Source organism: Hemicordylus capensis, chromosome 4, assembly GCF_027244095.1.
Source record: "Hemicordylus capensis ecotype Gifberg chromosome 4, rHemCap1.1.pri, whole genome shotgun sequence".
NCBI classification, from domain to species: Eukaryota; Metazoa; Chordata; class Lepidosauria; order Squamata; family Cordylidae; genus Hemicordylus; species Hemicordylus capensis.
Genome location: NC_069660.1, coordinates 279,792,831 through 279,817,886, shown reverse-complemented (window position 1 = coordinate 279,817,886; position 25,056 = coordinate 279,792,831). Strand labels below are relative to the sequence as shown.

General features: G+C 45.1%; 1 protein-coding gene across 1 annotated transcript in view; it reads right to left on the bottom strand.

Moving 5' to 3' along the window:
• RIPK2 (receptor interacting serine/threonine kinase 2) overlaps positions 1–24,191 on the bottom strand; it is a 44,381-nt gene extending 20,190 nt beyond the window's left edge. Inside the window, exons 1-6 of the mRNA XM_053246879.1 lie at positions 23,521–24,191; positions 8,430–8,583; positions 5,102–5,257; positions 3,973–4,130; positions 2,266–2,315; positions 1,135–1,296 (exon numbers count right to left, since the gene is read on the bottom strand). Coding sequence (XP_053102854.1) covers positions 1,135–1,296; positions 2,266–2,315; positions 3,973–4,130; positions 5,102–5,257; positions 8,430–8,583; positions 23,521–23,735 — 895 coding nt within the window. The 5' untranslated portion in view covers positions 23,736–24,191. The remainder of the gene's footprint in view (positions 1–1,134; positions 1,297–2,265; positions 2,316–3,972; positions 4,131–5,101; positions 5,258–8,429; positions 8,584–23,520) is intronic.
• Between the last annotated feature and the right edge of the window lie 865 nt (positions 24,192–25,056).

Genomic DNA, 25,056 nt, shown 5'->3' with positions numbered 1-25,056 from the left:
CTTCTCTGCTCTTTCCTCTTCACCCATTTCCCCCCTCCTTTTTCTCACACTTGGATTTTTGCTCTCTTTTCTCCCTCTCTCTGCTTAAAATCAAAACTGTAAATGTTGTGTCTTAGCTAAAGAACAGCTGTGAGAACACACACACAGGGTTCATTGCTAGTGAGAGAAAAATTATTTCAACTGCTATCTAGTGAGGGAAAATGATTTTAACTGCAATTGAAAAAATTACACTATGTTGGGAAGAAAACCAATTGATTGATTTTTCTTGCGTGCTTAAGTGCTTAGATGTAGCCATTTGCCTTAATTAAACTTATAAAACTACTGTTATGTGTGACATCTCTTCCCCTCCTCACCCCCGATTACTCTATGACCTCAGAGCCGAACCAGGGGCTAAGGTGGGAGGGGCTGTGTGCTCCCTCTCCCCCTTGCTGGGAGGGCGTTGCAGCCTGCTCGCAACACCAGCATATGTACCACTGTTCAGAGGTCATTTATCTCAAGAACTGGATGCAACTGGCTATCAAACAAAGCCAATAGAAAGCACCTCTAGCCACTGCCTCAACCTGAGACACCAGGGAGAGGTTTGGATCCAGAAGTATACCCAGACTGCATACCTGTTCCTTCTGGGGAAGTGTGACCCCATCCATAACCAGAAGATCAAAGTTGTCTTGAGAGTTCTGACCCCGCAGAATAAGCACCTCAGTTTCTTATCCCTCATCCAGCCCAACACTGTCTCCAGGAAGGTATTTAGGGAGGTCATGCCTTCTCCTGATATTGACGTGGAGAATTAGATTTGGGTGTCATCAGCATACTGATAACACCCTGCACCAAGTCTTCTGATGATCTCTCCCAGCAGTTTCATGTTAAAAAGCACTGAAGACAGTATGGAGCCCTGGGGAGACACATATATGCAGAAAAAGTGTGGCCCACCAGTCCTTCATATCCTTCCCAGAATTGCTTTCCAGGATAAACAATCCACTTAGCACATTGCCAATGCACAACTTCCAATCATTTCAACAGAGGGTCTATCTTGGCCAACAGGAATGCTTCAAATGAAAGGAACAGGCATTATGCAGCAGCAGGCTTCATGGATGCTTGCCAAGCTACTTAGCCCCTTATGTAAAATATGAAACTCACTTGAAAAAGAAGGCCTTTCATCTGGATTTTGTGCCCAGCAACCTTCAATTAAGGATATCATCAGTGTACGGTGAGGAATGTCAAGCGGCAAACATTCTTCACTAGTGTCCGGACGCTTTCCTTGAGACACGCTATACATAATCTGCAAGGGGTTTATAACTTCTGTCAAAATAGATATTATGCACTTATTAGAAATACATATATTTCTTATTCAGCAGCAAATCACAGGTGAACCCAAAGACAGTTCTTGGCATTTTGTAATTAAAATACATTGCTACCCAAAGAATAGCAATAAATAATATGTCAAAACAAAAACCCAGCTCTCTTACTTCCCAACCTTTCAAGGCAACATTTATTTAACAGCAAGACAATGAAAAAGAAGGGAAAGACCAAGAATGATGTCCAAGCAAATGACGGTGGTAGGCTTATTTCTTTTTCTGGCCACGTTTCTGGAGACATTGGCGGCTTCCAGAAACCATGTTCTAGGATGTGCCAGGAAATGACCCCACGTGGTCATTTCAAGTGCTCCTGAATCTGCCGCTGTCCCGAGAGGTGTGTCAAAAAGTTTAAGAAATAAGCCCACCACTATCACCAACTAGGGATGTGCAAACAGGTTTGACTGTTTGGGGTCAAACCTAACTACTCCCTATTCGGCCTGACCCCGGATTGAACCCCCCTGGCCAGTTCAGGGGTTTGCAACCTTTAAAAAAAAATTAACCCCCCCCCAATTTACCCCCTCTGGGGGAGTTGTCCAAGACAGATCATTTTGGAGGCTGCTGCGCCTACGCAATGGGCCTCTGCGTGGCCTGGCATGACCCCTAAGGGAGGCCAGCAGGGAGAGGGGGAAACCTCCATGGACACCCCCCACCGAAAAAGCTAGCAAACCCTCACCCCACCCCAGACCAAACCAAACGGGGTGGTGGTTCAAGGGGGTGCTAGACCCAACTGGCCTGGTCTGGTTCCAGTTTGGCCTCGAACTGAACCAGCCAGTTCTGTGCACAACCCTATCACGAACAATTGGGGAAAGCAGGTAAGTAAAACCTTTTTGAGTCAAGGAAATTTTTTCTGTTTAATTACAAAGCATCCAAAATAAAATTATACCATAATTATATAGAGGAAAAATAATCTAACCTTCAAAGGGCTGCTTTCTTGACATCACTTCCCACATAATAATGGCATAACTGTTGAAAGTTAAAATAAAGTACATTAACAATTTTTTTTGCTGATAAATAACCTTTACAACATATAGATAATCGAACTATCATTATTTTATATGAATCTCTACCTAAATGAGCACAGAGCACGTTAGTGCAATTATCAAGGACGATATTGTATACAGGCTACCTCACTATCCGTTGAATCCTCATCCACAGTTTCATGTATCCATAGTCAGGTAATGGACACCTGGCCTTGGCATATGCAAAAAATATCTGGCCAAAAAGGGGTAAATTTCATGTATCCGCGGGTGGCTGGAAATGATCTCGGAGGTCATTTCTGGCCACCATTTTGTGAAGGAGAGCCATTTTATGGTTCATTTGTAAAAGGGGAAAAAACCAAACACACCTTCACTTTTCCACTGGATTTCAAGGGACGTTTGCACTTGCGGGGGGGAATCCTTGGACTTCTGATGGCCCATGGAGCACAGTAGGGCACTTTATTTGGCCCATTTTCGGGGTGATTTTGGGTTTTTTAAAAAGTGTCTGGGAACCTAACCCCTGCATTCCCACTGACTCAATGACTTATTATATGCTGTTTCATTACCTGCGGTAATCTGTGGAATGGAAATGAAGTGGATAATGCTGTACTCCTGTAAATTTCTTTCTAATACTGGTTGGCTTTTCTGTCTGTGGCACATTAAAAAAATCGCACTTATATTCTTAGAGCCTCTCAGGGCCAGTTTCAAAGCAAGAGTTTGCATAAGGGTATGATAGCTTATGGGTTGTATAAAGAATATACATATATGGGAAAGAACACATAATCCACCTAACATTTCAATGCTTCAGATTCCTGCAGAGAAGTCATTCAGTTGTAACTATGGCGTTCATGTGCTTACAAGTTAATTTCTCAAAGCATCATACACACACACACCCCTCTACCTGTTTTCACTGCAACTCAAAGATAAACTGTCCAAACATACATACAGCAGAAAGAGGTGCAAAATTATTTTTTATTGAGTTTGTCGATAACTTTTCTACAGGAAAAAAAACCCCTATACGCACTGCAACTCACAATAATAAGGTACAATAAAAACAGCAAAATCCAATATACAGATATTATGACTTTGTACTTCAGGTGGGAATCTAAAGGAATTCTGTGCATATTTGAGGCTCTCTGAAGTGGTAAGTGCTCAGGACTTCAGATTCCACTGTTGCTAAAATGCTGTGGCCAACATCCCCACTAGCCACGTTGGCCAACATCCCCACTAACCATGTCCCTGCACACTGGAAAGAAGGGTCCCTGCTGCAGAGAGCCTCCAGAGTGGGAATGCTTTTTACCCAGAGAGGAGGGGGACTGGATATTTCTTTCCCCCAGAAGTGTACGGTGCCACCTGAAAATATGATCCTGAATGTCATGCAGCCTTCAGGAATATATTTTTGGGTGGTACAGAGCACTTCTGGGGGAAAGAGAAATTGTCAAAAATCTGCTTCCCTGGATGACAAGTGTTACAGAGCTCTGGAAGCTCTTTGTGGTGGGGACATTTCTTCTCAATGCACAGGTGCATGGTTAGAGAGCATCTTGGCCATTATTTATAATGCCCAATGGGGAAGAATTTGTTTAGCACCACCCATACACCAGTGTGTTCTTTTATTAACCCATAACAAAAATAAAGTATAATACCTGTATATATCATGCTTAATACCAGCCCGTGATTTTTGAGAGAAGTCATAATCTTCAGGTGGCATGTAGATAATAGTCCCTCCCTCAGGCATTGATTTCTCACCTCGCGATAGTGACATGGACACCATGCGCCATTTTGACAAACCAAAATCTGCAATCTGGAAAGGATGGAAAAATCATGTCAATCTGAACATAAGAAGTGTATAATGCCTATTAAGAAACAGGGCAGAAAGAAATATATGTGGTAGAAAAAATCCAGGAGCTACAGACATGGATTTGAGCTTCCCTTTGTTACCAAACAACAAAATCCAGTGCACCACCCACTGAAAAATAAAATGGCAGCCAACAGGAGGTGGCCATGCTGAGGACCTCCACTGCCTGCCATAACCACAAGCAGTACCTGCCACTGCAGGTTTATGTGCAAAAAAAAATTGCATTAAGTTATGCTACATCTTACCTGGACTTTCTAACAAAGAATACAAATTTAAAGAACATGAATTCTGATATGGAAAGATCAATTTGTCATTTAGGTCAATTCCTTGCTCGAAGACAGGGTATTTTATTGACATGACATTGAAGAGATGTTTTTCACAAAGATTCCATAACCTCCCTAAGCATTCCACTGTTGAACAGTTCCTAAAGTTAAGGGGGTTTTTTTTGTAATGGTTATCTAAATCTATCTTCTTTTAATTCAAGACTATTGCTTTTCATCCAAACCTCATTTAGGATAGTGTGCAACTCTTAGACCATTCTTCAGTTGTTCTGCAAGAAGGTTTGTAGTCCAACAAAGTTATCCTCAAGAATCTTCATAGAGTCTACAACAGTCTTTCCTGAAGTTGTGAAATCTGCTTAAGGAAAAGCCAGATTGCTGTTTAACACAGTAGTGGGCCCAAAGAGAAATCATCAGAGTGATTGTGACTGACTTATCACACCTCAGTGATATTAGTGGCAATTGGCTTGCCCTGAACAATATTTTAGAAATGAGCCCATGTTATAAACAGCATCGGCTTTATACAGCAACACGTGCAATCTTCAGTAGCCTCATTCCCTTCCATGGAACATGCCCCCCTTTCCGCAAACATCTAAACACTGCAGAGAAGCAGAGACCAAAGAGAGAGGGGGACTGTACCTTAACATGAAAGTCACTGTCAAGTAAAATATTCTGGGTCTTCAAATCATGGTGCAAGAGTGGAGGACTCATGTTGTGCAAATAGTTTACTCCCAAGGCGATTTCATACAGAATACGAAACCTTAGTGACCAAGCAATTTCAGGATATAGATTTTTCTGTTCAAGTGAAAGAAAATTAAAGCATAAATTATATGATGCATCTATCTGAATGTATGGGCAAGAACATACAAGTCGATGCTGCTAAATCTATTCCAAATGTCACCCCAGCAACAAAATGCTTGCTTAAATAAATAAGAAGTCTTTCATTACTTCTGAAAGTGATCAGGGAAAGTGACCTCCCCGCTTACTCTTAAGATGTAAAGATCTCCCACTGAGCTATGGTTCCATTAAAGAGCAAGCAGGGAATTCATTTTCCAGGGCCACTTTCAGAAGCAATGAAAAACTTCTTGAAACTGGTGCCAAGGGTTGAGGGACTTCCAGCAATGTCATGAGATACAATATGAGATGCGGTGGGGGAGGGATACCTGGAAACCATAATGGGAACCATGAGGTGAAGGTACTGCCCTGATCACAGTTTCCAGTTATTCCCTCCCCCTCCACCCCATCCCATGCCATTTCTGAAGCAATGACCCTCAGCAATAGTTTTTCAGGGGGCTCGGAGAGCTTCAGTAGGGAGAAGGAGTGACAGGCTTTGGCCTACCTTCCTGCCAGGCCATAGCTCAGCAGGTCCAACTACAGGACCAGGGAGACCCGAGTTCAAATCCCCATTCAGCCATGAGGCTTGCTGGGTGACTCTGGGCCTGTCACTTCTCTCTCAGCCTAACCTACTTCACAGGGCTGTTGTGAGGAGAAACCTAAGTATGTAGTACACCACTCTGGGCTCCTTGGAGGAAGAGCGGGATATAAAATGTAAAAATAATAATAATTAAAAAAATAAATACTACTACTACTACCACTACTACACTGCTTTTCAACAAAAGTTCCCAAAGTGGTTTACATAGAGAAATTTAAAAAAAAAAAAAAAAAGATGGATCCCTGTCCCAAAAGGGCTCACAATCGGAAAATAAACATAAAATAGACACCAGCAACAGCTGCTGCAGGGATGCTGTGCTGGGGTTGGATAGGGCCGGTTGCTCTCCCCCTGCTCAATAAAGAGAATCACCACTTTTAAAAGGTGCCTCTTTGCTCAGTTAGCAGGGGAGTCCAAGGGGCCGAAAGCAGGAAATATGGTCAAGACAGCCTGGGGTCAAGTGTGGGATTGGATAGATGAAGACCAGAAGGGCCAGAGGCAGAAAGTCAGGCTGGAGTGAGGTACCAAACCAGAGGGAAGACTGGGCAGATGGAGTAGACGAGGTAGTCCGTGTTGCTACTCCAGCTGAGTGACGTCGTTCAGACTGAGGAATGTGGGCCTGGAGCAAATGTTATATAGAGCTAGCCTGGTCCCTATTGGCTCCTCAGGTCAACTGAGCAGAAGGCTCACAGTACTGGCTTTAGCCACTACAGGGGACAGTGCTGCAGTGCACCAGAGCTAAGGCTGGTAGCTGCCTAGGTCTGGAAGGCCAAGGCCAAGGCGTAAGGTGCCTGAGCTCCACTGTACCTTACAAGGAGGTGGGGAAGGTGCCTTGTGCTACTGCATGTTGCATCAGTGGTACTCTAGATGTGACCCACTTGGTGATAAGTTACCATTTGGTCAAAGGGGGGTTGTATCAACCCAGTGGCCACAGGGAATGTCAGATGTTGTTGACTACAACTCCGAGCATCCCCAGCCAAAGGCCACTGCAGAAGAGGATGCTGGGAATTATAGTTCAGCAACATCTGGGAGTCCCGGTTACAGGGAACAATGCCAGTGGCTGATATCCAGATTAACACTGAATGTACCCATAAAACATTTCACATGTGCAATGGAGGAAGAAAAAGTGAAAAGGGGGAGGAAAGTGGGGCAGCCCCCTGTGCATCCCGCAAATATTCCCCAAGGATTCTGCAACCCTCAGGGACATATTTTCAGGAAACAAAGTGGGCTGTGAAGGGAAGGGATTGGTGAAAATAACTCTTTCCCACTGTGCGTGTGAAATGTTATTCAGCACACACAATGTTATTCTGAATGTTAGCCAGTGCATCCTCACTATTCAGATGACAGTCACCAGGTTACTGGGCCATCTGAGAAAAGTAGGAATATTCAAGAGCAGACAACTGGCACACTTGCTATTTCCCACAGAATGAGCTGCTGCCCGAGTTCAGTAAGTGTCTCACTTAAGAAATTCTGAAACTGAGTAGAGTCTAAGGATCTTGGAGGAAGAAAACCCATTTGCACCTAATCGTCCTGAGCCCTATTTGGACATTATGATAAAGATGCTGTACACAATTAGAGAGTCAAAAGAAGGTCCAGAAGTCCATCCCTCACGCCCACACGCTCTTCACAGATACAGCAGTGTTCATCTGAAGAGGCAAACACCATAGCAATGCTAGCATGTGTTTCTATGATCGGCAGCCCAGTCACCCAAACCTGCCCATCACAGAAACGTTCACTGTTATGGTTAGACTCTTCAGACAAACGCCACTGTAACTGCACAGAGCGCAGTGAAGGGGTGAGCGATGCACCTGGGTGAGGCTTCCAGACCCATTTTCAACACTCTAATCATGTCGAGTATCTTTATTATAACATCCAAACCATGTGTTTATTATAACGTTATCAATCACCCTCATGAGAGTTCAGGAGGACAAAGAACAATGACCTCAGGAGGCAACAGTCCGACAATAATAAATAGCATCTTCCACACTACCAGTAATTCTAGCCTAATAGTAGAACATTTTAGATAAAATGTATTTAAAAGGGAGGATGATATGGAATTATAGTTGCATACTGCATTTATTTATATAATTTATATGCCACAAGCAGCTTCAAGGAGGCTTACAACAGTAAAAACAGTAATGCAATTAAAATGCAAATATCAAATAGCAGTAAAAACACAAAATAAAAACAACAGATGCTGCTACAAACCATTAAATGATCTCAAATACTATCAAAAACATAGTAGCTTTTCCTAGCACAGACATTTACTGACACCTTAAAGACAACAGAGATGGCCCCAAGCTAAGAGAGTCCAAATTAAAATATTATGACAAATGGCTAAAAACTGCTGAAATGTGTTTGGGTATATTTTAATACATGCAGCATACTGTAACAGAAGCAATTTACTTCCAATTTTTAAAAAATGTTTTCTTTCCTTTAATTCCCTCACTCCCTTTAAAAAGCCTTCATTTAAAAGAAAAAAATAATACTGCTCAGAGTCTCAATAATCATGCTACTACAAACACTGTTCTTACTTACTCCATGTAAAAGTTGGTTCAGCGACCCATTTGGCATATACTCTGTCACTATTCCAAGAAATTCAGGTTCAATGCAAATTCCCAAAATCGGCAGAATGTAACTGAATCTGGCCTGGTGTAAGATTTCAGCTTCTTTCAAGAGATTGTCTCTATCACTATAAGAACAAAACAGAAAACAGGAGCTAGTTTACGACATTAGAACCTAGAAATATGCAATTGCTAAGTTAAACTCCATCACAGTTCTAAGAAATGTAGGACTCTTGGGCTGATATTCAGATTAATGAAGTGCTTGTATGACGAACAAAGTTGTGCCAGTGCAAGAAGATTGTGTAACTGTGCAAAGTTACAGGGATATTTAGAACTGCACTTTTGTGCAAAGGTTCCTAGCAAAACATGAGGCGTGCCAGAGGCTGTGCACCTTTTCTGCACAAGCAAAGAACACATCCTTCCAAAGGGCCATAGGAAGGCATGGATTTTCCAAACAACTATTCGGAAATTAAATGCATTCCATGGTTATTTGGAAGGAACCAGGACTTTAGAGTGGGAGGAGAGCTGGTCTTTTGGTAGCAAGCATGACTTGTCCTCTTTGCTAAGCAGAGTCTGCCCTGGCTTGCATTTGAATGGGAGACTACATGTGTAAGCTCGCATGCAGAAGGTTCCAAGTTCCCTCCCTAGCATCTCCAAGACAGGACTGAGAGAGGCTCCTGCCTGTAACCGTGGAGAAGCCAATGCCAGTCTGTGTAGACAATACCGGGTTAGATGGACCATTGGTTGGACTCAGTATAAGGCAGCTTCCTGTGTTCCTAACACTAGACTGGAACACAAGCTTAGTACAACTGGCTTGCACAACAGCTTTGCACTATTAATTATTAGTAGCCGACCCCACACAGAGCATCTGTGCGGCGCTTTGGGGCCTGCTGTTTCCTCCTCCCTCTTCTTCCTGCTCCGTCTCTCCTCTCTTCCCCTTCCCTCCGCCCCGCGCTCTCCAGCCCTCCCCCCGCACAGAGCCTCGACGGGCGGCGAAGAAGGGCCCTGCCGCTGCCATTTTCTCCCTCCCATCCTCCTGCCACGGCTTTTCTCTCCCCCTTTACCGCCCGCCGCTTTTCTCTCCCCACCTCCTCCACCCGCTGGTCGGGCATATGGTGACAGCTGGCACTTTCTTGCCCCTCTCCTCCTCACTCCGCCGGAACTCTCGCAGTGTGTCGCGAGAGTTCTGCCGCCAAATCCTGGACACGCACCAGCTAAGAGAATTAATTATATAGATTACTATTGCTATATACCACTTTTCAACAAAAAAGTTATCAAAGCTATTTATACAGTGGGGTGGGAACCACACAAAAATAGCACAACATATTTGTGCAAATACTTTGTTGGTCTAGATGTCAGCTGCAGTGTAATAGGAAAATTATCAAACACTTTAAAATGCACTTCCAAGTAGCAAACCAAGATGTATACACTGTGAGTGAAGCTAGAAAATAGAAGCAAAAAGCAATCCCCCCCCAGTATCAATTTTTTATAAAATATTTTAAATCACCTGAGGGTGGTTTGTAACTAATAAGACCAAACAACATATAATAAAACAGTGGTATAAAAACAAGAGTCAGCAACATAAAAATTAGACCCAATTAACAGGAACAAGCAAAACAAGATTAATTAATTAATTTTAAGAATGATTATTCTGCTCCTAAATACTAATAATGATGGGGCTCGATGGGCTTCCCCTGGAAGCAGATTCCAAAGCTATAGGGTCACAATGAAGAATGCTCTGTACTGGTCCCCAGGAAATTTTCTTCATGAGAAAAAAAGATATTATGTGAAATATTTGACTTTAAAATGATATGAATATTTTGTGTGCCCTTTTTATATGAATAGCGCTGAATTTTGTTTGCATGCACTAGTTTTATGTGCTACATTGTTTATATTTTTGATTTAAATAGGGAAATAGTTAAAATGGTTTTTAAAAAGATTTGAAGTATTTTATTACTAAGAATGCTTTAATTGGCATCTCTCGTATTCAAGGAAATAATTATAATTAAGAGATGGTTTAGATCTGCCTGTTCTGGATGGGGTTACACTCCCCCTGAAAGATCAGTTACGTAGCTTGGGAGTGCTCCTGGACCCAAAGCTCTCCCTGGTTTCTCAGTTAAGGCAGTAGCCAGGAGCGCTTTTTATCAGTTTCAGCCAATACGTCAGCTGCATCCATTTCTAGAGGTGAATGACCTTAAAACAGTGGTACATCTGCTGGTAACCTCCAGGCTTTACTGTAATGTGCTCTATGTGGGGCTGCCTTTGTATGCAGTCCGGAAACTACAATTGGTACAGAATGTGGCAGCCAGATTGGTCTATGGGACAACACGAAGGGACTACATAACACCGGTTCTAAAAGAACTGCATTGGTTGCTGCTATGTTTCCGGGTGAAATACAAAGTGCTGGTTATTACCTATAAAGCCCTTAATGGCTTGTGTCCAGGCTATCTGAGAGAGCGCCTCCTTTGTCATAATCCCTGCCGCCTGTTACGATCTTCTGGAGAGGTCTGGTTACGGTTGCCACTGGCTCGTTTAGTGGCGACCTGGGACTGGGCTTTCTCTGCGGCTGCCCCAGGGCTTTGGAATAAGTTTCCTGCTGAAATAAGAACATCTCCTTCTCTGTTTGTTTTCAGGAAGAACCTCAAGACCCTCCTGTTCTCTCAGGCTTTTAATTAGAATTATTAATTTTAATAATTTTAAAAACTTGTTTTAATAATTTTATTGTTTTTATTGACATGTATTTTAATTTGTTACTTCTAAATATTTTAAATTTTGTACTCTGCCTAGAGAAATGCATATCAGGTGGTATAAAAATATGATTGATAGATAGATAGGTATTTATTTTATTTACATTTTATATCCCGCTCTTCCTCCAAGGAACCCAGAGCAGTGTACTACATACTTGAGTTTCTTTCACAACAACCTTGTGAAGTAGGTTAGGCTGAAAGAGAAGTGACTGGCCCAGAGTCACCCAGCTAGTATCATGGCTGAATGGGGCTTTGAACTCGGGTCTCCCTGGTCCTAGTCCAGCACTCTAAAGGAGCCAGCGTGGTGTAGTGGTTAGATAGATAGATAATGCTGAACTAATTATATTAGAATATAAAGATTGGTGACGCTAATCATATTTTTGTGCAGGCCACTAAAATACATAGATAGATTACAACACGCATTGAAAGGAATGGGATGCAAGTTCTATAGCATGACTAACATTCTCTGGCTTGGGGCTCAAAGAGGTTGCTCCCAGAAGAAGGGTGTGTATGTACTTAACTCTCAGTTCTTTTCCTTCTGTCAGACTGTTGATTCAGCATATAACAGGGCTACTGGCCAACCTTTTTTCATTTGTTTGTTTGAAAGATTGCTGGTTAACAGTCCAGGACAGTTGCTGGAGATTTCATGAATAGTTAGGCCAGGGGAACACAAGAACATAAGATCAGCCTGCTGGATCAGGCCCAAGACTTATCTAGTCCAGCATCTTGTTTCACACAGTGGCCCCACCAGATGCTTCTGGGAAGCCAACAGGAAAGAGGTGAGGGCATACCGTCTCTCCTGCTGTTGCTCCCCTGCAACTGGTATTTAAAGGCCACCTTGCCTAAAATGGCCTATAGGCCTTAGGCAAGGTGGCCATAGGCTGGCCTATAGCCCTCAGACTAGTCGCCATTGACAGACCTGTCCTCCATGAATTTATCTAAACACCTCTTAAAGCTATCCAGGATGGTGGCTGTCACCACATCTTGTGGTAGAAAATTCCATAGGGAAATTATGCATTGTATGAAAAAGAACCTCCTTTTGTCGCTCCTAAATTTCGTGGCAATCAGTTTCATGGGATGACCCCTGGTTCTAGAGTTAAGAGAGAAGGAGGAAAACCTCTCTCTCCGCACCATGCATGATTTAATAGCCTTCTATCATGTGTCCCCTTGGTCGTCTTTTTTCTAAATGAAAATCCCCAGGTGATGTAGCCTTGCCTCATAAGGAAGGTGCCCTAGGCCCCTAATCATCTTTGTAGCCCTCTCAGACTTGGAACCCCACATGTTTGGCTACAGCTCCCATTATTCCCAGCTTTGTCCATTGTGGCTGGGGATAATAAGAGTTACAGACAACGTAAGGAGAGGAGAGCTGGTCTTGTGGTAGCAAGCATGACTTGTCCCCATAGCTAAGCAGGGTCTGCCCTGGTTGCATATGAATGGGAGACTTGATGTGTGAGCACTGCAAGATATTCCCCTTAGGGGATGAAGCTGCTCTGGGAAGAGCAGGTTTCAAGTTCCCTCCCTGGCTTCTCCAAGATAAGGCTGAGAGAGATTCCTGCCTGCAACCTTGGAGAAGCCGCTGCCAGTCTGTGAAGACAATACTGAGCTAGATAGACCAATGGTCTGACTCAGTATATGGCAGTTTCCTATGTCCCTGTGTCTGGGGGCCCAAGTCTGAGACACCTTGGGTTAAGAGAGGGGCCTTTTGATAACTGGAAATCTTTACAGTTTTGAGAGAGAGACCCACCAGAGTTTGGAGGAAGTGATACTCCTCCTCCAGAGAAGAGGTGTCTGAGAAACAGCACTTGGCAGTTCTGAAGTGAGAAAGTTAGCTGAAGTCAGCTGAAACTGGGAGGGCAGCCTTAGGAAACTACCCTGTTTGCTCTCCCAGCAGCAGCTGGTGCAGGCGTTGCTGGGTGGGGGGGTGCTTTTAAAGAAAAGGAGCTATTTTGTGGTTCATTAAAAAAAATAAAATATGTTTTTCCCGTGATTTTTTGCAAAAAAATTGGGGAATTGAAACTTGTGGGGAAGGGGGAGGGCGCATTCCTGGACAGCTGAAAACCCGTGGAGCACTTTCTCCCCTTCCTTTTTTTTTTTGCCCTTTTCTCCAGCTTCCTGGAACTTCAGCCCCCCATTCCCATTGAGTTAACGCCTCAGTATCTGTGGTTTTGGTATCTGCAGTAGTAGTGAATAGAACCCCCGCAGATGCCGAGGCCTACCTGTACTAAGAACTACATGTTCTTACTAGAGAACTTGGGAGTGCCAGTGAGTAATAAGAGTTTTTAGGCACAAGGCAGTCAAGATAGGGAATCAAAATACCACAACAAGGTTTTGGAAAATAGAAAGGTCTTGCAACTTCAAAGAATGAATGAAATATAAAAAGAAATGCACAAGTAGAGCAGAAATTAGGTTCTAGAGAGGGATTTATCCAGAGCCACAGTGATTTTTCAAAAAGCGAACCCATAAGCAGCAAATGTGAACTGAACATGCTCAGTCTGGGGTGCACTCATCCAGCAGCTGAATACCATTGCCCTGACCCACTAAGGAGATCTGCAGGGCAGAAGCTGCCTTCCGTGCACACACATGTCTGAAGTGGATTCAAATGTGCATGCAGATGTACGGGTGTGCATCACAACCCTCATCTAAGCCCCTTTGACATGTCTTGATAGGATATGTATTTTCATGTTGGGCCACTAGGAACATAGAACGCTGCCTTATACTAAGTCAGACCACTGGTCCATCTAGCTCAGTATTGTCTACACTGATTGGCAGTGGCTTTCCAATGTTTCAGGCAGAGGTCTCTCCCACCCCTACCTGGAGATGCCAGGGATTGAACCTGGAACCTTCAGCACACAAAGCATAAACTCTATCACTGAGCTACAGCCCCATCAACTTGCTTTATGCAACTCATCACTACAGTTATGAATGCAACTCTCTTATTTCATCACCTGTCATCATTTTGACTCACACTTTGGGCAGCCAAGGGCTAAGTGTAAAGTCACGGCACAGAGTGATGCCCAAAGAGGAAGGAAACACAGCACTGAGTAAACCTGCCCACAGAGTCCAGCTATATGGAGGTTGCAAAAATCCCCTAAATCTTTGTGAACAAAACAACATTTAAGTTTAACATGATTAATAACATCCTTCCTAATAGCATCTTACAATAATCCTGTAAGGTATGCCAACTATTATCTAGGAACATAGGAAGCTGCCTTATACCAAGTCAGACCCCATTGGTTCATCTAGCTCAGCACTGTCTACAGTGGGGCAGCGTTCTATGTCCCTATGGTTCTCCAGTGTTTCAAACAAGAATCTTTCCCAGTTCTGTCTGGGGATGCAAGGGAACCAAGACTGGGGTTTTCTGCATGCACAGCATGTCTTTTGAGCTCTGGTCACATAGGTATGGAGGAGGCTGCCTTACACCAAGTCAGACCATTGGTCCATCTAGCTCAGTCAATATATTGTCGCTGGGGATGAGGGAAGTTGTAGTTCAGCAACAGCTGGAGTTGCACAGATTGGCAACCCCTGGTCTACACTGGATGGCAGAAGCTTTCCAAGGCTTCAAGCATGAGTCTCTCCCAGCCCTACCTGGAGATGTCAGGGAGTGAACCTGGAACCTTCTGCTTGCAAGCATGCAGATGCTCCTCCACTGAGCTATGGCCCCAACCCTTAAGGGGAATATCTTACAGTGCTCACATGTAGTCACCTATCCAAATGCAAACCAAGGCAGATCTTGCTTAGCAAAGGGGACAATTCGCTGCTACAAGACCAGCTCTCCTTCCACACTACCAGATGTTCAGCAGATGATACTGCTAAATAACACTTAGGGCAGCTTCACACAACCACTGGCAAAGCTGTGAAAATGTCAGTAGAACTTATGGGACCGTGAGCACATGCTCCTGGAGTGCATGTCGTCTGAACCCACCCACACATGGACCCAACATCTGCCTCACAGTCTAACACCTTCCTCTGCCCCACTTGAAACCAAGATATGAAGTTGGTCAGAGGAAGTCAGTATAATGTCAGATGAATAGTATGCAGTGTTCCCTCTGCTCAACTCTGCCCCCCCCCGTTGTTTTTGGACTACAGCACCCATAATCCCCAGCCACAGTGGACCATAGTAATACCAGGGATTATGGGAGTTGTAGGCCAACATCTGCAGGAGGGCCAAAGTTGAGCAGGCCTGCTCTAAGGTGTACACATGTGTGAACACACACTTTTTTAAAATGACCACTCAGTTCATTTTCGATCCCACTCAGGTTGAATCAGGAAGGCCCCACACTGAGTGCACATGCGCGCGCGCACACACACACAGTCTTGATACTGCCGCCCAGAGCAAAACACATTCCACGCACAGATGAAAAAAATTAGAGAGAACACTGATGGCATGGGAACTGGACTTGCATGGGTTGGCATGACACACCCACCAGGAGTGTGTACTCATGGTTTCCAGAATTCTACCTACAGCTTCCCAGCTCTGGGACTTGTTGGCAGCCGTGTGAAACTGCCCATGGAGTTGCCATTCTTTATAACTTGCAGGGAACCCCCCAAACCAATGCAGTCAGGCCATTATATTTCCAGGGGTCGACATTCTCCACAAACTTACAAGGGCAGGACAAACTACTTCCACATTCGCAGAGAGCCCGGAGATTAGCTGTGCAGCCAGTGTGTGGGAAAGGGGATGGCAAAGAGATTTTTCACTTCTCCCCCCTGCCTTCAAAAGCCCTTTTTACTTCCAAAATATGTCCCTGAGGGTTGTGCATCCCTCATAATGTGGCAGAGAATATCGGACAGGGAGTTGCACAGCCCTCGTTATGCTGTTACAGGTAGTGTAACATCTAATGCTTAAATCTATCTATAATGCAAATATAAAACCTAGTGTAAACCACCCTGAGCCATTTTAGGAAGGCTGGTATATAACTATCAATAAATGTGCTAGACTTTACAAGCCACTTATCTCCCGTAGTCTATCCTGAACTGATAATATTCTCGCACAGCACAAATTCTGAAGGGGTCCCTCAAATTTGCTTTTTACTACGACAATGAACAACATCCAGACTAATGCTGCCCTCATGTTAGTACACTGTCCATGCACAATGGTTTCCCCAACCTCTCCTTCCCTCTGCTGCTCCCAGTGTATGTCCCCGAGGGCAGCAAGGGGAGCAAAGGGAAAAGGAGATCAGGAAAAATGGTTGCACACAATACTAATGTGTTCTGATGTGAGGGTAGTGTTAGTCTGAATGTTGCTCTCTCTCTTTTTAAGATAAGACAAGATTGATTTTCAAACCGAAAAACTTCTACAGCTGTTTTTTTTTAAATTGTGCTCTATTTTTATTAGATATTTTAATATCCTTTATTGTTTTAATGTCTTGAGTATTCTAAAAATACAGCAATTAAATTCTAAAAAGAAAGGAATACCATCCATAAACAAACATACATTATATTCCATGCAGTTTTGCCATTCTGTTTGGATATACCTCATAGCATACAGCCTCTCCCCACCAGAACACCTGAAAATCTTCCTGGCTTTCTGTTCGGTAACCACTAACAACTCCATCTTGGTAGATTCTGGCTCCGTCTCCATTCCAATAAACAAAAACATCCTTGATGGCAAAATGCCACAGCAGTGTTGACTGAACAATGAACATGTCACCTGGGTAAATTATCTACTGAGAGTGGACTGATTTAGATTAAGGTAATCTAAACCATGATTTAAATCAAGCTTTCCATTGGTAGTACCTCATATTTCCTAAATAATGCTGCATTATTTAAGAAACCTCTCCTGTATTCTATTAAAGACAGGGCTCTGTGGTCGTCAGGAGCTGACACCGATTCGATGGCACACTTTAAGTTTAATGAGTTAATCTAACTCATGGCTGTACAACATCAACCCTCCAGCTGTTATTGGACTACAACTCCCATCATCCTCAGCCTCCATGACCAATAGTCAGGGATGATGGGAGTTGTAGTCCAAAAACAGCTGGTGGGCCAAAGTTCTGCAGTTCTGATCTAACTACTAAAACATGTTAATTTACCACTAGATTTACACTGCTTTCTGTTTCATTTCTGTTTCTGTACTGTCTTGCCCAATCTCACCCCAAACCACAAAGTAGTTAACAAGCCAAAGTTTTTACTCACTGCAGCTCATACGTCTTTCAGTCTCTCCTCTGTGCATTAACTGAATAAACGTATTGTGGAGATTTTAGTCCTCTCTATCATACCACCAAGAGAGAGGGTGAGCAAAGCAAGGAGGCAGCTGCCAACGGCTGCTGTCTTCTCTGGTTCACACACCAACCATGGGGCAGCCCTGCTAACTTCATTTCGCCCAGCTATGATGCTACACACAGAGAGAGGGCAAGTGGGTAGGGATGTGCACAGAACCAGTTCGGAGAGCCAGTGTGGTGTAGTGGTTAGAGTGCTGGACTAGGACCGGGGAGACCCGAGTTCAAACCCCCATTCAGCCATGATACTTGCTGGGTGACTCTGGGCCAGTCACTTCTCTTTCAGCCTAACCTACTTCACAGGGTTGTTGTGAGGAGAAACTTAAGTATGTAGTACACCGCTCTGGGCTCTTTGGAGGAAGAGCGGGATATAATATGTAATAATTAATAATAATAAGTAAATTTATGGGCCTCCGGACCGGTTCGACAGACCAGCAGTTCCGCCGGTTCGACGGTGGGTGTCTAAATTTAAGGACAAGGAAGGGTGCACTACCCTGCCCCCCACCACATTTCCCCCACCAGCACTTGGTTTTCCACAAGTCCTTCAGGGCGGCAGTGTACCTCCCTGCTGCCCTGTTTGCGCCATTGTCCGAATGTGACTGGAAGTAGTGAGCGCGCCTGCATGCGAGTTAAAGGGCTTCAAAAACTTCCAGGAATTGAGCAACACTGAGGGGCAAAAACAGAAACAAAGATATGGCTAACCATCTGCAATACAGATTACAGTTTAGAGCAGGGGTTCCCAACCTATGGGCCTCCAGATGTTGCTGAACTACAGCTTCTATCACCCCCAGCCACAATAAATTGTAGTTGGGGCTGATGGGAGTTGTAGTTCAGCAACATCCGGAGGCTGCCAGGTTGGGAACCCTTGGTTTAGAAAACAAAGTGCCATAGCTCTGCACTACATCTGAACTGGGCCACAGTGGTACATAGCTTTGGGGTCATGAGTATAGTGTCCAGGTGCATAGGTGGTGAGAGCTCCTGTTGCTGAGGAGAAAAGAAAATTTCAGCAGGCACAGCTTTTCTCATCCCTGCATGACAAGTTGTATTTGACAGAATTCCCTGGAATACCCAAAAATCCCAAGCCCCGTTCAGATGTTATGAAACAAAGTGCAAGTGCCGCTTGCAAGGGGGAAAGCAGAGAGGAAGTCCCGCCCCACTGTCACTCACCCCCACTTACAGTGCTGTTTGTCTAGGCAGCTCTGTAAGCATGATGACCAGTGATCCCATAACAGATCAAAGTTGGCCAGTGATCTTCGACTGATCAAAGTTGCCGGTTATGGAATCGCTAGCCATCATGCTTAGGGCAGTGCCCCATTCAGACAAACAACACCATAAGCATGGTTGTTAGGCGTGGTGTGTATGTGTGTGTGGGGATGAGTGACAGTGGGGAGGCAGGACTTCCTCCCTGCTTTCCCCCTCACTAGTGGCACTCACGCTTACATCTGAAAAGAGCTCCTCTTTCACAGGATTACTAAATTTGCAGGCATTCTGCCCCCTCCCCCTTGTACCTTGTCACATGAGCCACAAGCAGTTTTACAACTGCAGCCAAATTAGATTACACTTCCTATAAGTAAAGTTTTACTTTAACTGAGTTTTTGCAGAAGTCTTGGGCGCCTCGGCCTGTGGTGTGTGTGTGTGTTGCAACTTTTAAAAATAATCTGAAGACGGTGCCAGTTGGGTGGGCCTTCCGAGATTTGGCTGTGCTGGTTTCTTTTTAGAGGTTTCTTCCCCCTATGGTTTTTACATTGTTTTTATATTGTTTAATGATGCTTCTCCTTTTTATTATTTTTTTAATGACTGTTGCTGTTAGTTTTGCTTTTATGGTATTTGTATTGTTGCATTCTTCTAATTTTTATTAGCTCCTTGAGTTACCCTGCTTGAGAAAAGCAGGGTACAAATATTTAAATAAAGACAATCATACATAAAATTACATGTTTACTATTTAAAATGTGCTCTAGCAAGGCAGTAATCAGAAGAGTAAAATTTCCACATAAATGAAGTGAATATGTTATATATATATTCTGCTCTTCTGCAGAATTCTTCCAGAGCAGTGCTCATGGGCAGGTTTATTCTCAAAACAATCCTGTTTAGGCTGAAAAATACATGACTGGCCCAGAGTCACCCAGTGGGTTTCATAGCTAAATGGGAATTTGAACTTGGGTCTCCTCCGTTAATATTGATAACTAATCAATTAAAGGAGAAGGATCTAGCAATTCAGAGTATCAATAAGTCCCGCGCCCATGTGGTTTAAGCAAGTGCCGGAGGGGGGAAAGTGTTGGGACAGGTAGGAAGAACCTTCCCTGTCCCTTAAAGCAACACACACACCCTTCCCGGGAGTGCGCGGAAATGATTCTTTGCACATCCCTAGAGATGAGGGGTGTGTGTGTGTGGGGGGTGTTGCTGTACTCACCACCACATGGCGCCTTAGGTTGCTGCCTCACCTTGAGGTTGTTCCCTTACCTGGCCCTGGACTTTGTCACTGAAAAATACAGTGCTGATGCTAAATCACTGCAATATTTAGCAACTCTTTACAGGGCCTGGCTTATGAACATGTTCAGCCCTAAACCCTGCACAGAAAACTACTAGCTTCCTCTCTCAGTTCACTTCTGGTCTTAACCTCAACAACACAGTGTTTTAAGTTTGGTTCTGGGGTGTATTGAGTTTTAGTTCACTAGTCTGTGTGATTCTCCTCCAGACTTGGCATATATCCAGTTGTAAATGTGTGCCAAAACAGTCCTTGAAAGTACTGGTTTCTGAAAGGGCCCTCTGAATAGAAGTGATCTTGAAGAACAGAAATGTCTTGGCTGTTGCAGACTAAATACTACTTGGTGCAGAACTGAAATGGTATGTGCACTCATATTCTAAATTTGATTTTAATCTGCGTTGGGCTTTACAAAGTGTCGGTGAGAAACAAAGTGCCAACACCCATATGCTCACATGACTTTCCTGATTCTTGCCTTCATCATCTCAAGTGATGTCATTCAAGGGAATAAGTTGCATGAGTTTCACAGTAGGATAAATTGAGAGCCACTGCTTGGGAGTCTAGTTCCATTAGGTGCTACAGACCCAATAGTCCAGGGAGATTTGTACAGATTATGCACCTGGTTCCCTCTAACAGGGATCCCCAGATGTTGTTGACTACAACTCCCATAATTCCCAGCCGTCGCCATCCTGATCTCCCTTCCGGCCCCAAGCTGGGGTTGCCCAGTTTTGGTGCTGGAGAAGAGAAACGGTGGGCCATTCGTAATCATTAGTGCTGGCACAGCCACTGTGGCCACTGCACCAGCACCAGTGACCGGCTTGCTCTCTCCCACTGTCTCTTCCCTCCAGCACCAAAAGCTGATACACTTGTTGCTGGAAGGGAGAGTGCATTTGTCAGGAGAGACAGAGGCTGGTTAAATTGGATGCACAGATGCTGCCTGATAAAGCAAGCAATAGTATGTGCTGGCTGGCCTCAGAACACAGCATGCTTCCGGAAAGGAAGAAGTTAAAAGGGAGAGCATCAGTGCTGGCCTCTGGCTTGGCAGGTGGGCCAGTAAGGTGGGACCAGGCAGCACTGCAACTCACCTCAGGCAGCAACTAGCAACAAGCTGCAATGGGAATGGAGCAGCAGAGCATCTGCTTAACATGCAAAAGGTCCCAGGGTCAATCCCCGGCAGGAAAAATTCCTGCCTGAAGCCTTGGAGAGCTACTGCCAGTCAGAGCTGAGACGGAGCAATGGTCTGACTCAGTAGATGGCAGCTTCCTATACTGCGGTGGCACAATTCAGCAAAAGTTAGTTGCCACTAGGTCCCCATGGGAGCCAATGAAATTCAAGTCCAATTGCACTGTTTTCACTGGGACTGTCACAACTAGCTTTTGCTGGATTATATCCCTTGTATTGTTTTTTCTCAGCTTTCATTTAATGGTCTGTTGTTGTCCGAGTGCTGTGTGCTCAAAAACTGTCTGGACTGATCAGCCGGTTCATGGAAGATTCTGAGAACAGGCCTATCAAACGTTAGAACAACAGTTATCATCTGAACACATTCAAAGGCTTGTGAAGCAGAGTGTTCCAGCAAACGTGTGGTGTCAGCTGCAAGCTCTCTTCTAGTCTAGCTCTTCTATTATTCTGGGGACTATAGGCCACCTCCAACCTTAGAAGCAAGATGCCTCTAAATAACAGTTGCAGGGCAGTAACAGCAGGGCACTTTCCAGATTACACCCTGCAATAGAGTCACGAGGGATCCCTGAAGTGTGCTTCCACACTTCCTGTGTTGTGATACCACAGTCCCTACGCTGACAGCAGGGTGCCATTCACATTTCCGATGCCTTGTTTCGAATTTAATCACTGCAATATAATGCTATGATGTTGCGTATCTGGCGTAAAAAGGTTGCCCTTCTTCGGGTTGTTCGTTTCCGCAAGACTGCTTCCCCTGCTGTTTACATTTCAAACACGATTTGCCTGAATGGAAGCATTTTGCTGCTTTCGAGGAGCTAATCTGGAAAGCACCCAGGAGAGAGGGCATGCCTCAGCAATTGCCTGTGGGCTTCCCAGAGGCATCTGGTGGGCCACTCTGTGAAACAGGATGCTGGACTAGATGGGCCTTGGGCCTGATCCAGCAGAGTTGTTCTTATGTTCCAGCAGAGAACCAAATTCCTTGTCAACCTGACTGCCAATATGTACAGTATGTAATCCTCAATAGGCCAGAGATTAAAAATGCAAGAATGCAACACAACATCCAATGAAAGAAACACACATTTTAACTTTTTAAAAAAATTACTAATAAGCAGTATTCTCTATTTTTTTCATCTGTGTGCGGAACGAGTTTTGTTCTGAGTGGCAGTATTAAGGCAGTGTGCGCGCACCAGCCTTCAGAATGGGGCCGTCCTGATTCAACCTGAGCGGGATCTAAAATGAACTGAGCGGACATTAAAAAACATGTGAGCGCGCGCGCACACACACACGCATGCCTTAGAGGGAACACTGCTAATAAGTATTATATCCTCATCCTAAGCATGCCTGATGAAATATCAGCCCCACTGAACATTATGTGATTTACTTTTAGATAAGCATTTTTAGCAGGGACATAGCTACAATTGAACAAGGTGTGGGGTGGGGGAAAAGATCAGTGCTCCTGGGCCCCTTAGGTGGGGAGCCCACTGGCTGGGTGACAGCTTGTTCTTAGCTCTCCCTCTTATGCCTTTCTGAAAACAAAGGCAAGGGAGAAGGAGCCCATCTCAGGGCCCACTTCAACTTTGCTGCACCCCTGGGATTGCAGTTAGATCCTACCCATGTTTACCCGGAAGCAACCCTTCAAGGCACAACACTCTTAAAGCTGTGTAGTGCTTATACATACACTTACTAAGGAGTAAATCGCATTGAAAGTTTATACTTCGGCATAAACACAAATAGGATTGTGCTGTTCTAGGAAGGGGCAGAGGAGCAAGTTTTAAAAATAATGTCTGAAAAATCCAATATTATATTTTTTTTAAAACAGCCTATTACCAACAGCAACCCTGAAGATCTTTTTCATCCTGATCACACTATTTGGACATCGACAATATTCACAATATTACAGTGGGGGTGGGGTGGGGGAATAAACATTAAAAGAGAAAAGATTCAGCAGGGGTGTGACTACTATTAGGTAAGGGGAGGCGGCTGCCTGGGGGCCCCCACGCCTCAAGGCCCCCACCAGAGGCAAGTCACATGTGAAGTGTGCGTGTATCAGCGAGGGGCCCATTTTAAAATTTTGTCTCTGGGCCCACTCCAGCCTTGTTACGCCCCTGAGATTCAGGGATACTATAGTGAAAGAAGGCAACCCACAATAGTGAGAGCTTGTGTGGTATAACAGTTTATCATCCTTGGGCAACCACAAACGTTTACTGGGTGACTTTGGACTAGTCACTCTCTCTCAGTCTAACCATGCTCACCACCCTTTGAGAAAAGGCAGGATAGAAATGAGGAAATTAGGTTTCAGAGCTGCAGAAGGGAACAAAACACCACCACCACCACAAACTGTGATACATTTTAGGACAGTGCAGATTTTGAAGTGCATGCTCAACACGAAGCAGTCTTGCAGTTTCCTAGCAGAAAACCCCGCCGCCCCAGCCCAACTGTTACCTGTCCAGAAGAGGCCCCTGCAGGCACTTGACAGCCACCTGGACCCTCCAGTCCGCATGCCGCGCAGAGGACACCGTGCCATAAGCGCCCCGGCTGATGAAGCGCAGGTCCGGGAGTTTGTTGGAGGAGATAGTGGGCAGCGTGTAGCTGATGTTGCAGGGCAAACTGCGGCTGTTCCTCCCGCCGTTCATCCTCATGCCGGCGCCAGCAGCCATGAAGCCAGGGCAGCTCCAGCAGACGCCAAAAGTGCGCTCGCTTAATCCCTGGGCGCGTCGAGTGAAGTCTCTTCTTTTGCACCAGACTCAGCGCCCCTGAGCAGGCCTCGTCTGTCTTGCACAGAGGCTCGGATGCCCACTGAGAAGGGCAAGGAACGCCCCCCAAGGACAGTCGTCGGTGTCCTCCCAAATCCCTCTGTGCATCACATCCTGCTCTCCGACTCCAAGAGGCACGGACTCATTCCCCGTCTCTCTCCGAGTCTTGGTACTACCAGGATGCTTCAGGGCCTTCAGTCACCTTTCTGAGCGGAGCAGTTTCCAACCATCCCTTTGCTCTAACCTCCATCTTCTCCATTTATTCCCCAGCAGCCCTGGCCGTCATACCCAACAACTTTGACGCCGGCGCCTGCCTAGCCCACCAGCCCTCCTACTTTTTTGCTCAAGCGCCCCCCCCCCCCCACCTATCAACCTCTTACCTGCACCCCCTCCCTCTCCCAGTCCGCATAAGGTTTCTTCCAGCGTCCCTTCACCTCCCCCGCCAAATCCCTCACAAGAAAGACCGAACAGTGGCCAGCCCCCGCCCCCAGATACTCTCTGTTCCGATGCACTAAAATCCAAGACAAGTTTCCATCTGGGGAGAGAGCCCGTCCCAGATCGCCATGGGTGCCCCAAACAATCCACGGGCACAAACAGAGGCCCAGCGATGTGTTGCTTGTCACCGCTTGGAAATCCTTCAGATTTAGAGAAGGGAAACGATGCGTTGTAATCGCAGGCGGTCAATCGTCTCTATATCCGCTCCAAGCGATAATGGCGACTTAAAAGCTTGAGCTTTTAAGGGAAGGAGCGCCCCGCCTTATTGCGAGGAGCGAACAACTCCGAATCTTCGCCTCCACCCAGATACCACCAGTGAGAGGAGCGGGCGGTGGCAGCGATGGCTCAAGCCCAGGGCTCCGCCTACCCGCTCCGGGAACGCAGAAGAGCTCAATCCGGAAAGTCAGGCCCGTCCTGTGATATAGTGAATGAAGTGTTTCATGGATGCACGTGGGCGGAAGCAGGTGAACATCTCCTTGCGCTGTTTTGAATGGCGAGTTGCACGCTGTTTCCTCAAGAGGATCCTCCTTCTTCTACTCCGCCGTATTGAACTCAGGATAAGTCAGCCCCCTGTGTGCTCTTTCGATTCGCTGGTGGATATTAGAAGAACTCACATGGAAAAGGGGAAAATCCTATCCGCTTTTTTACTGCTCTCTAAGGCCGCGATCCTAAGCAAAGGACATGAAACTCAGTGGGACTTGCTCCTAAACACTGACTGGTTAGGGATCGC